The sequence below is a fragment of the Staurois parvus genome, unplaced genomic scaffold, assembly GCF_062004578.1.
Source record: "Staurois parvus isolate SC_StPar_1 unplaced genomic scaffold, SC_StPar_1.0 ptg000704l, whole genome shotgun sequence".
Taxonomy (NCBI): domain Eukaryota; kingdom Metazoa; phylum Chordata; class Amphibia; order Anura; family Ranidae; genus Staurois; species Staurois parvus.
Window position 1 is genome coordinate 5,228,375 of NW_028318500.1, and position 12,662 is coordinate 5,241,036.

The following is a 12,662-nucleotide window of genomic DNA, read 5'->3' on the forward strand; positions in this document are numbered from 1 at the left end:
ACTTCAACAGCCATGCCGTTAAAGCCAGTAACTGAGATGCAGGATGATAAAGGGGGGGCTTTAGAACAGTGGGTCTGGTCTGTTTGAGAGAGGCCAGGGGTCATCTATTAAGAGTTTTATGTCTGTGTTCCAGGTTCTCCTAGGTCAGTTTGCAAAGAGAATCACTGTTTTTTTCTCTTCCTCTATCTTGAAAGCAGTCACGGAAGAATCAGAGCTGAAGGGAAAGCATATATTAACCTAAACTGAGTCCATGGGATTACCAAAGTATCAGATGCCAGTGCTAGTGTATCCTTGGTCCTAGATACAAATAGGGGCAACTTATTGTTGAGCCTGGAGGCCAGGATGTCCACATCTTTGGAATCCCATTTCTGACACAGGAGATTGAAGATGTCTGGATGGATGGACCATTCTCTATTGTCCAGGTGATGACAACAGAGGAAATCCACATTCCAACTATCCACACCTGGGCTGTGAAAAGCAGAGATTGCTGGGAAGTGATTTTCTTTCTAGAAGATGATTAGACTGACTTCCTTCAAGGCTGCCTAAGCTCTGGTTGCCCCTGATGAGTCATATAGATCACTGTTGTGGCATGGTCCGTTTCCACCCTGATTAAGTGTCCCTGGAGAAAAGGGGGTCCAACGATGTAGAGCCAATTTTATTGCTATGAGCTTCAAGATTTTGATGGGGAGTTTTTCTTCCCTGGATGACCAGGTTCCTTGAATTGTGAGCCTTTGAGGCTGACATCTGTTATCAACCATGATGGTCAGAGAAAAGGCTTTACCATTTCTAGTGCTGCATTGGCAGTATAACAAGCTAGGGAATTTCTTACTTGGCTGATGAGAAGCAATTGAGAAGTCAAGAGACAGACTGTTTGTTCCAGGCCAAGAGAATGTAGTGTTGCAGGGGCCTTGAGTGGTACTGAGCAGAGGGAACAGCTTTGAAAGAGGCAACCATGAGGCTTAGAACTCCCATGGAGAATTTGTAATCTTAAAGTCTGAGCATGAGACCTTACAGAGAGAAGGTTGTTTGGTAGAATGGAAGACTCATGCCTGGGCGGTGTCTAGGATGAGGCCTAGATATTCCAGACACAGGAAAGGCTGAAGAGCAGACATTTGGAAGTTGATTATCCAAAAGAAAGTCTGAAGAATCTGTATAGTCCTTTGGACATCTGAAGACAGTTGTGAGTAAGATGAATCCTTCAGAAGAAGATTGTCTAGGTACTCGGTAACCTGGATGCCCTAAGTTTTTAACAGGGCAAAAACTGGGTGGAATTTTCTGGATGCAGAGGATAAGCTGAATGGCGGTACAAAAAATTTGTACGTGTTTAAAGCCAATTTTATTGCTACTGACATTTGCAGACAGTTGTGAGCAAGATGAATCCTTTAAAAGAAGGCTGTCTAGGTACCCAGAAACATGGATGCCCTGGATTTGAGAACTGGGTGCAATATTCTGGGTGCAGAGGATAAGCTGCATGGCAGTGCGAAAAAATTGGAAAGTGCTGATTAGGTGGGTAAAGTGAAAATGTGTGGGTAGACATCTTAAATGTCTACTGATGCCAGGTATCCATCTTGTTTCCAAGAGGCAATAAACTGATTCTGCACATTCCATGCAAAACTTGGAAACATAAACGGTACTTGTTTAGGGATTTTAGGTCCAGGACAAGACAAATTCCCTCCACTGGGTTTTGATACTGCAAGCAGGTTTGAATAGAATCCTTTCAACCAGTCCTCCAGAGGGACTGGAAACAACCACTTCCTGAGAAAAGAGATGATTCAGAGCAGTTTTTAAAATTGACGGCCCTTGAGCAGATTTTGGTTGGTTTGAGAGAAGAAGATGATGAGGGGATAGAGTTTTGAATTCTAATTTCCACCTTCTGAAACCACCAACTGAACCCAAAGGTCTGGGACATCTGTGACCTAGAAGAATGCAAACTATGACAGACTCCTCCAGCTTTTAGGAGTGAGGGCGCCCCTTCATTTTGGAGAGGGCTTTGTGGCAGACTTAGCAGGCTTTGTTTTCCAAGCCTTGCGCCAAAAGGAAGGGCTGAGTTGTAGTTTGGAAGGTGGAGCCTGAGGTAAGCGGTGCTTTGAGGAGGTAAAAGCCGCTGAAGAGGTGAGCTTTGGAGCCTTTCAGTGTGGGAGAAAGACATTTCCTAGTTTGTCAAGTGCCTCACCAAACACTTCCTCCTTCAAAGGGCAAAGGGGTGTCTTTTATAGGCAGTGTTAGCTGACCAGACTTTTAAAGTCTGTGCATATGGGCAGAAATTTGAACCATTCTGGAAATTTGTGACTTTTTCTAGGACATCAACAGAAAACTGAGGAAGGCACCATTTGTAAATGTTCTGCTAGCATACCATCCTGAATGTTAGGATCTTGTTGAGCATTTATTGCCCTAGTCCAATTAGGTGAAGTTTCACAAATTGAGAATGCAGCAATAGCCGACTGCAGGGCTGGACCTGCGAGTGTAAAGAGCTGTTAAAAATCATTTAAAATCTTTTGTCTGCAGAATTCATATATGGAAGAACATCTTCTATAGGCACAATAAGAGGTCTGCTTAAGACTAAGACAGCAGAGTCTACTACTGGAAGAGTCCACTTTTAAGTAATTCTTTCTCCACTGAATATAGGTAATTATTGGCAATGATTCTAGGAGGGGTGAAAACCTTTTTGGGAAAAACCCAACTATCAAATTGCCCATTCTACCTAATGAATGGCTTCTGTCACACCAGGAGGGCTACACACAGATTGGAGTTCAGCCGGTTTCTGCTGAACCGGCCAGTTTTTGAACCATGTGTACCCAGCTGTTTGGGTTAGAAAATTATGAACAAGCAGCTGGTGTTTGGTGGCTTAAAATTATGAGACTGAGAACAGTCCAAACTGTCCTTGAAATGGTGTATGGATAGCAAAAGGACTTATTTGAAAGCACACTTTGTTATACTGTATTCAGTTCCATACAGAAAAAGGTAAGCATACCTGATCCAACATTATAAATACAAAGCAGTAGTGTAAAAAGATTCCAAACAACTTGACAATGTAGAAAATATACATATCCAACCGGCACATGTGGTGCAAAAGGAATTTATTGAAACGGAAGCAGATAGAATTTAAAGCAGGTGTGCATAGCAACCAATCATCTTCGGCTTACTCAGTTAAACTTTGAAAATGAAAGACAGAATCTGATTGGTTGCCATGGACAGCTGTTCCAGATTCTCTCTCCTCCAGTTTTTGATGAATTCCTTTGAATGTGTCTTGACAATTTAGGGCTGCACTACCCAGAGGATGCAACAAGTCCTGCCTCTTGCACCAGCTTAGCCTCATAATATTTTGTGCAAAAAAATTGATAACAAGATTATAAGGACTTGTTGCTCACACAAAAACTAAAACTGGCAGGAAATAAGATGCTACCATTTTGCTTAAACGGTTCTGTTCTCACCCAACTACTTCTATCCAGTGTAAATGTTTTATCCAAAGTCTAGTGCTACCGAACAGGAAGACGCCTTTCTGCACTCTATGCTTCCTTTACACAATGCCTTTATTCCTCCTCAGGAAGTCACATGATCTCTACACGAAGGATTTCCAAGCTTTTATTGTCATATATACTGTCAGTCCTCTGCTGCAGGGGAGGATGCTTGTTACAAACAAATCCACAGTCAGAACGTCAAGCTGAAAAGAAACCGATGTCTTCCAGCACAGCAACAAATACTCCACAGGACTACAAATCATACCTTAATGCATTGTCAAAACTTTCAAAGCATAACCCCTGCCAGTCACATGACTACAATTCAATTTGCCCATCAGATCTGTCCTTAGGCCTCCCTTCACAGCTACAGTCCAACCTAAAATGGTTCTAAAGGCTGAAGGTTTTCTACCTTCATGCATTCTATGCATGAAGGTAAAAACCCTCCTTTGTGCAGCATCCCCCCCAATACTCACCTAAACCCCCCTCTCGATCCAGCGATGTGTACTGGAGTCTCGGCTATCCTGAAACTCCCTCTTCTCACTAGCTGAAACAGAAGCAGGAGCCATTGGCTCCCACTGCTGTCAATCACAGCCAGTGAGCCAATGAGAAGAGAGAAGGGGCGGGGCTCAGACATGCCTCCGTCTCTGAATGGACCCACAAAGCAATGGGTGCTCCCATAGCAAGCTGCTTGTTGTGGGGGAACCCGACAGGAGGGGAGGGCTAGGAGCGCCGGCAAGGGAAGGGGGGGGGGGGGGGTTCCCGGTGTTTGTTATTTTTTCTTTAAAAAAAAAATAAGCCTTCAGAATCACTTTAATCATTACAAACCGTGTTGAATGCGAAGTGATTCAGCAAACATTTAAACAGATCATATTAAAAAATAACTATGGCCTTGTTTGATACATGCTTCAAAAGCCAACTTCACTAACACCTTCATCACCGGAGTCTGTACACCTACTGCCTAACATTCTGTTCTGACATGATGTGCATTCCTGTGTGTGCTCCTAGCTCAGAGATCAGGATGCTTGATAGCGCAAAGCTGGCCATACACGGATCGAAATTCGACCAGTTCAACAAGGAGCAGCCATATTTTGATTGTGTGTTTCCATCCTTACCCTGCAGAAGACAAATCGGTTGATTGACTTCTGTAAAAGGGACACAATGGAAACTTGACCAGGAGCTGCAGCTGCTAATCATCATATTCTGACAGTAAAGGGTTCCACTGCTAGAATACAATGCCCAGGGGAGGGAATTCCTCCATCCACCTCATATGTTGGATGCTGACAGAATGAAAAAAAAAAAAGTCACCCTGAATGGCTAAAGTTCAGAAAATGTTGTATCCCCTGGTTACAGAAAACTCAGATTGGCCAGCAATCACTTGGCAAAACAGTATGAATAAAAACTCTTGTGTTCCACTTCTTTCAGACCTTATCAGTTTTACTGTAAATAACATATGAGGTAATTCTGCACACAACAGAATTGTTTTATTGATTTTTTGTTTTATTGTCGATTTTATTTGTACAATTAAACTACCTCAAAAAGACCAAAAAATTCCACAAGGCAGTTTAAAAAAAATTATACAGTAACCATTACAACTTGTGCACAAATCCACAGTGAATAATCCATAGAGTTCACAAGTAGGGTGGTGGATGGCTGGAAAAGTGGATGAGAGAAACACACTTTGTCCGGCAGCTCCTAGCCAGTGGATCTGGGTAATCCCCCTCCAGCATACAAAGGAAACAAAGCAGGGCGCCAGATTAGTGTATGGTTAAAAAAATCACCATTTTTCACTTACATCTGAAAGACCTGTAGACTTCTCCAGGTGTCAGAGTGGTGGTGCGATATACAGCTCTCCGCAATCTGGACGGACTGATAGGGTTGCAGGGCACAAGCAGGGACCCGCTGCAAGATGATAGATCAGCGGCATCTCTCCTCTCAATCACGGCACTAACAGGTAAGCAGACAGAACATGACAGGCAGTGGGGGGGTGGACCGCAATGCGTTTCTGACGTTCTTATGCCTTTTTCATGCTGGCCCATCTTGGAAAAGGATGGGATTTCAGAGCTGTCACAGCCGCTGGCTAGAGCCAATCAGGTAGGAATGGGTGGAGCCAGCCGGGGAACTGATGACGGCAAGGGAAGAACAAATGAGTGGAGAATATCAGTGTTAAGTGTGGCTCATGGGTAAGAACCAAGTAAGATTAAATAAATGCCAATGCAGCCGCTGGATCGAATCCATCCTTACACAGCATGTAAGCTGTAGTAACAAGGCAAGGAGCAAATAGCAAGAATACAGTATTAATAAACTAAAATAACAACATGTAAACAATTAACAATTTGTAATCAGATCTTCCACACATGTAAAATATCAGATATTAAAAACAATAACAAAATTATGGTAATAAATACACTGGTGTGTACACCCTCATAGAACTATATATTTAAGCATAGAAAATTAAAAAATATATGCTTTTTATCAATATAATGCATATATAAAAAAATACACGCATCATAAAAAAATACGCACATCATAAAAAATATGCACATCATAAAAAAGGGGGAAAATTATATATTAAAAATTGCAAAAGCTAAAAATAACCCAAGGATATTTTATTATAGTACTAATCTCCAATTCTTCATTTAAACCTCTGGGTGCCAAGGTGTTCAGGGTAAATATCCAAAAACCCTTGGCACCCAGAGGTTTAAATGAAGAATTGGAGATTAGTACTATAATAAAATATCCTTGGGTTATTTTTAGCTTTTGCAATTTTTAATATATAATTTTCCCCCTTTTTTATGATGTGCGTATTTTTTATGATGTGCATATTTTTTATATATGCATTATACTTATAAAAAGCACGTTTTTAAGAATCTCTTTTCTATGTAAACATATATTTATTTGAGGGTTCACACACCAGTTTATTTATTACCATATTTTGTTATTGTTTTTAATATCTGATATTTTACATGTGCGGTAGATCTGTTTAGAAAATGTTAATTGTTTACACATTGTTATTTTAGCTTATAAACACTGTATTATTGTTGTTTGTTCTTTGCCTTGTTACTACAATTTATTTCCTGTGTAAGGATGGATCCGAGTTGCTGGCATGGCCATTTATTAAATCTTACCTATGTTCTCACCCCTGAGCCATACTTAATAATAATATTCCCCACTCGTTTGTTCTTCCACTGCCATCAGCAGTTCCCCGGCTGGCTCTGCCCACTCTCACCTGACAGCTCTAAATCCCATCTCCCACCTCTCCCAGCCTGTCATGTTCTCCTGTCTGCCTTCCTGTTAGTGCCATGAATGAGAGGAGAGATGCCGCTGATCTATCATCTTGCAGCGGGTCCCTGCTTGAGCCCTGCAGTCCTATCAGTTCATCCAGATTGCAGTGAGCTGTATATCTCACTACCACTCTGACACCTGGAGCAGTCTACAGGTCTTTCAGATGTAAGTGAGAAATGGAATTACAGTGTTGTCTTTAACCATACACTAATCTGGTGCCCTGCTTTATTTCCTTTGTAAAAAAAACAAAACATACATACATACATATATATATACAGTGAGGAACAGAGGTATTTGAACAGCCTGTGATTTTGCATGTTCTCCCACTTAGAAATCATGGAGGGGTCTGAAATTCACATTGTAGGTGCATTCCCACTTTGAGAGACAGAATTAAAAAAACAATTCAGGAAATCAAAAGACACCAGAGACAAAATTGTGGATCTCCACAAGGCTGGAAAGGGCTACAGGGCAATTGCCAAGCAGCTTGGTGAAAATAGATCAACTGTTGGAGCAATTGTTAGAAAATGGAAAAGGCTAAAGACGACTGTCAGTCTCCCTCGGACTGGGGCTCCATGAAAGATCTCACCTCGTGGGGTATCACTGATGATAAGAAAGGTGAGGAATCAGCCCAGAACTACAAGGGAGGAGCTGGTCAATGACATGAAGAGAGCTGAGACCACAGTTTCAAAGGTCACTGTCGGTAGAACACTACGCCGTCATGGTTTCAAATCATGCATTGCACGGAAGGTTCCCCTGCTCAAGTCATCACATGTCCAGGTCCGTCTGAAGTTTGTCAATGACCATCTGGATGATCCAGAGGAGGCATGGGAGAAAGTCATGTGGTCACTCGTCGTGTTTGGAGGAAAAAGAAGGATGAGTTGCATCCCTAGAACACCATCCCTACTGTGAAGCATGGGGTGGTAACATCATGCTTTGGGGGTGCTTTTCTGCGAAGGGGACAGGACGTCTGCACTGTATTAAGGAGAGGATGAATGGGGCCAATTATTGTGAGTTTTTGAGCAACAACCTCCTTCCCTCAGTCAGAGCATTGAAGATGGGTCGTGGCTGGGTCTTCCAACATGACAGCGACCTGAAGCACACAGCCAGGATAACCAAGGAGTGGCTCCGCAAGAAGCATATCAAGGTTCTGGAGTGGCCTAGCCAGTCTCCAGACCTAAATCCAATAGAACATCTTTGGAGGGAGCTGAAACTCCGTGTTGCACAGCAACAGCCCCGAAACCTGACGGATCTAGAGGAGATCTGTGTGGAGGAAGGGGCCAAAACCCTGTTGCAGTGTGTGCAAACCTGGTCAAGAACTACAGGAAATGTTTGACCTCTGTAATTGCAAACAAAGGCTTCTGTACCAAATATTAACACTGATTTTCCCAGGTGTTCAAATACTTATGTTCAGCAGTGCAAGACAAATAAATTCTTTAAAAATCATACAATGTGACTTCCTGCATTTTTTTTTAAATTTCTGTCTCTCAGAGTGGGAATTTCAGACCCCTCCATGATTTCTAAGTTGGAGAACTTGCAAAATTGCAGGGTGTTCAAATATTGGATTTAGGTCTGGAGACTGGCTAGGACACTCCAGAACCTTGATATGCTTCTTACGGACCCACTCCCTGGTTATCCTGGCTGTGTGCTTCGGGTCGTTGTCATGTTGGAAGACCCAGCCACGACCCATCTTCAATGCTCTGACTGAGGGAAGGAGGTTGTTCCTCAAAATCTCACAATAAATGGCCCCATTCATCCTCTCCTTAATACAGTGCAGTCGTCCTGTCCTCTTCGCAGAAAAGTACCCCCAAAGCATGATGTTACCACCCTCATGCTTCACAGTAGGTATGGTGTTCTTGGGATGCAACTCATCCTTCTTTTTCCTCCAAACACGACGAGTGAAGTTTAGACCAAAAAGTTCTACTTTGGTCTCATCTGACCACATGACTTTCTCCCATGCCTCCTCTGGATCATTCAGATGGTCATTGGCAAACTTCAGACGGGCCTGGACATGTGATGACTTGAGCAGGGGAACCTTCCGTGCAATGCATGATTTGAAGCCATGACGGCGTAGTGTTCTACCGACAGTGACCTTTGAAACTGTGGTGCCAGCTCTCTTCATGTCATTGACCAGCTCCTCCCTTGTAGTTCTGGGCTGATTCCTCACCTTTCTTATCAGTGATGCCCCACGAGGCGAGATCTTGCATGGAGCCCCAGTCCGAGGGAGACTGACAGTCGTCTTTAGCCTCTTCCATTTTCTAACAATTGCTCCAACAGTTGATCTATTTTCACCAAGCTGCTTGGCAATTGCCCCGTAGCCCTTTCCAGCCTTGTGGAGATCCACAATTTTGTCTCTTTTGTCTTTTGACAGCTCTTTGATCTTGCTCATGGTAGTATTTGGCGTCTGACTGACTGTGGGGTGGACAGGTGTCTTTAAAGAGCTCAGACAGGTGCTGCTAAGTTAATTAATGAGTGGAGTAGAGGTGGACTTTTTAAAGGCACAGTAACAGGTCTTTGAGAGCCAGAATTCTTGCTGTTTCTTAAGGTGTTCAAATACTTATGCTCAGCAGTGCAAGACAAATAAATTCTTTAAAAATCATACAATGTGATTTCCTGAATTTATTTTTTAAATTCTGTCTCTCAGAGTGGGAATGCACCTACAATGTGAATTTCAGACCCCTCCATGATTTCTAAGTGGGAGAACTTGCAAAATCGCAGGGTGTTCAAATACTTCTGTTCCTCACTGTATATATAGATTTTACTTTTTAATGGACACACTGATTATATGATACAGTGCTGATAAGAGTAATAACAATAAAAAGGAGAACATTTTTAGTGCATAACATAAAATTATTTTTTTTTCCTAATCATACAGCACAAAAAATAATTAAAAAAACACAAATAAAAAAAAGCAATCTGCTCCAAGAACAGTGTAATTACTGTGTACAAGGCAGTTGAACCTTTTTATTTATTTATTTTTTTGTCTTTTGATAAAAAATGTACAAAAGGATAAAATCAACAGTTGAATCTTTACACTGCAAATAGACAAAAATCTATTGAAGTCAACAAAAAAGTTAAGATATTGAAAAAACATCTTTTAGTATTTGGAATATTTTTACAACTGCTTCAGTACATTTTATAAGCCTGTTGACAGCATCTGTTTTTAAAATACATAAGGTTAGTCATATCTCACTGCTCATATAAAGATGGTAGGAAAAAAAAATTGCCATTCTTGAAATAACTGTTTTAGTGCAAAAACAGCGAGAAGCATAAATAGCAGGAGTTACCAACCTACCATCTGTGTATGCAAAGAGCAATTGTTAATTCCTTCCTGGTCGTGGACAGATGGAGCTACATGTATCCCGGTAACTATCCCTCATCCGCTCCCGGGAGAGGGAGAGTGCTGCTTAATAACCCAGGACCTAATTAACCAGCCTAACGATCTGCTTACACCTGTTCAGGGTCAGATCCACATTTAAATGGAATCTATAGATTTAAAGTTATTTAGAGGTATACATGAATGTTATTAGCTCAGAGACATGTTTACACTCCATGTGATTCCACACAGTCTGAAGCATTTTCTAATGTGGGCAAGCTGCACAGTAGTTAAAGAATCCACTTATGTCAATGGAGCCTGTTCCCACCACAGCAATGCAAGGGTAAGTACTTGAAAACATCCATGCCTGCTTTCTTTTTTTTGCCCCTCTCAGATTTAGTTTCATGTTGGTATTGGGGCTTGACTTGCCTTGGCTTCATGATTAAACTTCATCAACCGCATTAAATGCCATTCCTCTGAATGCCTCTACTGGCCACCGAGATGTTTTATGGGCAGAGTAACAAATTCATGCAGTAACAAAGTGACACTGGATCAGAGAGCAGAACAAAAGCAGCACTTCTAGCTAACTAAATTGTAGGCGTTCTGTGAAGTCTGCTGTGAGGATGAAAAACAGGGAAAGTTTGAGGAACATCTGTTACCCTGTAAGGGATGATCCCAAAAAAAGTCCAGCTCTGAGCATGCACTTCCCGATTCTGAACTGTCAACTCCTGGCTTGAGCAGCCAGGTAAGAAGCAGATCAAGAAAGTGTAGGAGAGACATTAGGGGTGTAATAGACCCTTTGGGGTTTATTTACTAAAGCTGGAGAGTCCAAAATCAGACTCCCTTCTGCATAGAAACCAATCAGCTTCCAGGTTTCATTGCCAAAGCTTCACTGAACAAGCTGAGGTTAGAAGCTGATTGGTTTCTATGCAGAAGGGAGTCTGATTTTGGACTCTCCAGCTTTAGTAAATAAACCCCTTTGTGTCTCCATAAGGGGTACCTATCAGCAGCAAAATTACTATCACATATGGTGCAGGTCTGCCTCCTTTACTATAAAATGAAACTGTGTACATTTTTAAACACTTGTTTACTAAAAGTCCAATAAAATACATTGTAACCTCTTTGACAGTAATACCAGGCCATTGCTAGGACAGCTTTCAGCTACATGACAGCTTGATGATGACTGGGTCAGGCAACACTGTACCCAGATTCATTTCTGACTGTGGTTAACACACAGAGCTTGTTAATGGTGCACTATATACAGCACATCATGAAATGTACAGGTCATGAACAGAGGGAGGCATTGAAAGGGTTAATGTACAGGTCATAAGGGGTGATAAAGGTTTAACATAGAAATCACATACTGAGAAAGGCTGGAGATCAGATGGTTCCTCATTCCTCCCTTTCCTACAGGGCAGGCTCTCCACTGTAAACAGTTATACTGTTTACATTTGTGATTAATGTGATTGGTCGTCACAGCGATCACAAGGTACAGAGCTGCTTGATTTAGCTCTGTACACAGAGTCTGATCTGAGCCATCTAATGCGCACCAAAGGTGATTTCTCAAGTGCCAATTATAAACAACTCTGCAGAAATAAACATGCACCGCTCTCTGTTTTGTAAATGCACCAGGTAGTTAAATAAGATGGAGAAGTGAATGGGAAGCTTAACAGCTAAAACCCTGTTGAAGGAAGTAAACGCAAGCGCACAGCTGCTTTTGAAGCAATAAGCTCGTACAATTTCTTGAAGCCCTTGGTGCAGGTAACATTCTTTTGAAGTATACAGATTTGGAGACCAGTGGACGCTGACAGCTGGAAACCATTGCACAAAGCACTTTGCGATAATGTTTTTTGTGGTGCATGCCCTATATATTTAACTGTCCATGAACTTCCTTACATCTCTTTCCTGCCACGCAAGGGAAACTCAAACCAAAATTGACATTAGGGCAAACATTACAATAAATCAAAATATGCACTTTTAAAACACTCTACAGCTTCTTTTTTTAATAACTCCTGCAGTGCCAGTTGGGTGTATATGCAAAGTGTCTAAATAGTTCACAAGGCACTAGCATTCATTTCACATTTCCATGCTTACCAGGTATCCCTCAGTCTTCTTCTGACACCACTTTAGCAAAGCATTCCTCTTGGAGCCACCATACTCTCTTGCAAGGGCTGCCAAGGGGTCTTTTCTTTCCTCCCTAAAATAGAAAATGTTTGCTTAGATTAAGAAAACTAACAACTGTAATATTTTAAAGCTGCTACAAAAAAAAAAAAAAACAAACAAACATATGGGGAACATGATCATCTTTCTGTACATTAAGGGAATAGTAAGAGTACAAGAGAATACAGAAGGAACAACCTGCTGTTCTTGCAGCACAGCATAATGAGTTCATAGATCAATCAATAAACAGTATCAGCAAATAAACAAGCACATCCTAGAGAATTCAACTAGCTCCCGCTGCAGTGCCCCTTGACCGGTGTTCATTATTATAGTTCACAAAACACCACTAATGCAGCTTGGTGTCTGTTGCCTGTATAATTTTTATATGTAATAAACCTCTACAATCAGAAAACTGCAGAAAGACCACTGCTTCCACACAGCAAGCAAAG

At 41.6% G+C, this 12,662-nt stretch overlaps 1 protein-coding gene across 6 annotated transcripts in view; it reads right to left on the minus strand.

Moving 5' to 3' along the window:
- Positions 1-12,662, minus strand: part of SPECC1L (sperm antigen with calponin homology and coiled-coil domains 1 like) — a 122,856-nt gene that overhangs the window by 16,990 nt on the left and 93,204 nt on the right. For all 6 annotated transcript variants that reach the window (XM_089653235.1, XM_089653232.1, XM_089653237.1 and 3 more), the window contains one exon: positions 12,148-12,250. In XM_089653235.1, the coding sequence (XP_089509361.1) occupies positions 12,148-12,250 (103 nt within the window). The remainder of the gene's footprint in view (positions 1-12,147; positions 12,251-12,662) is intronic.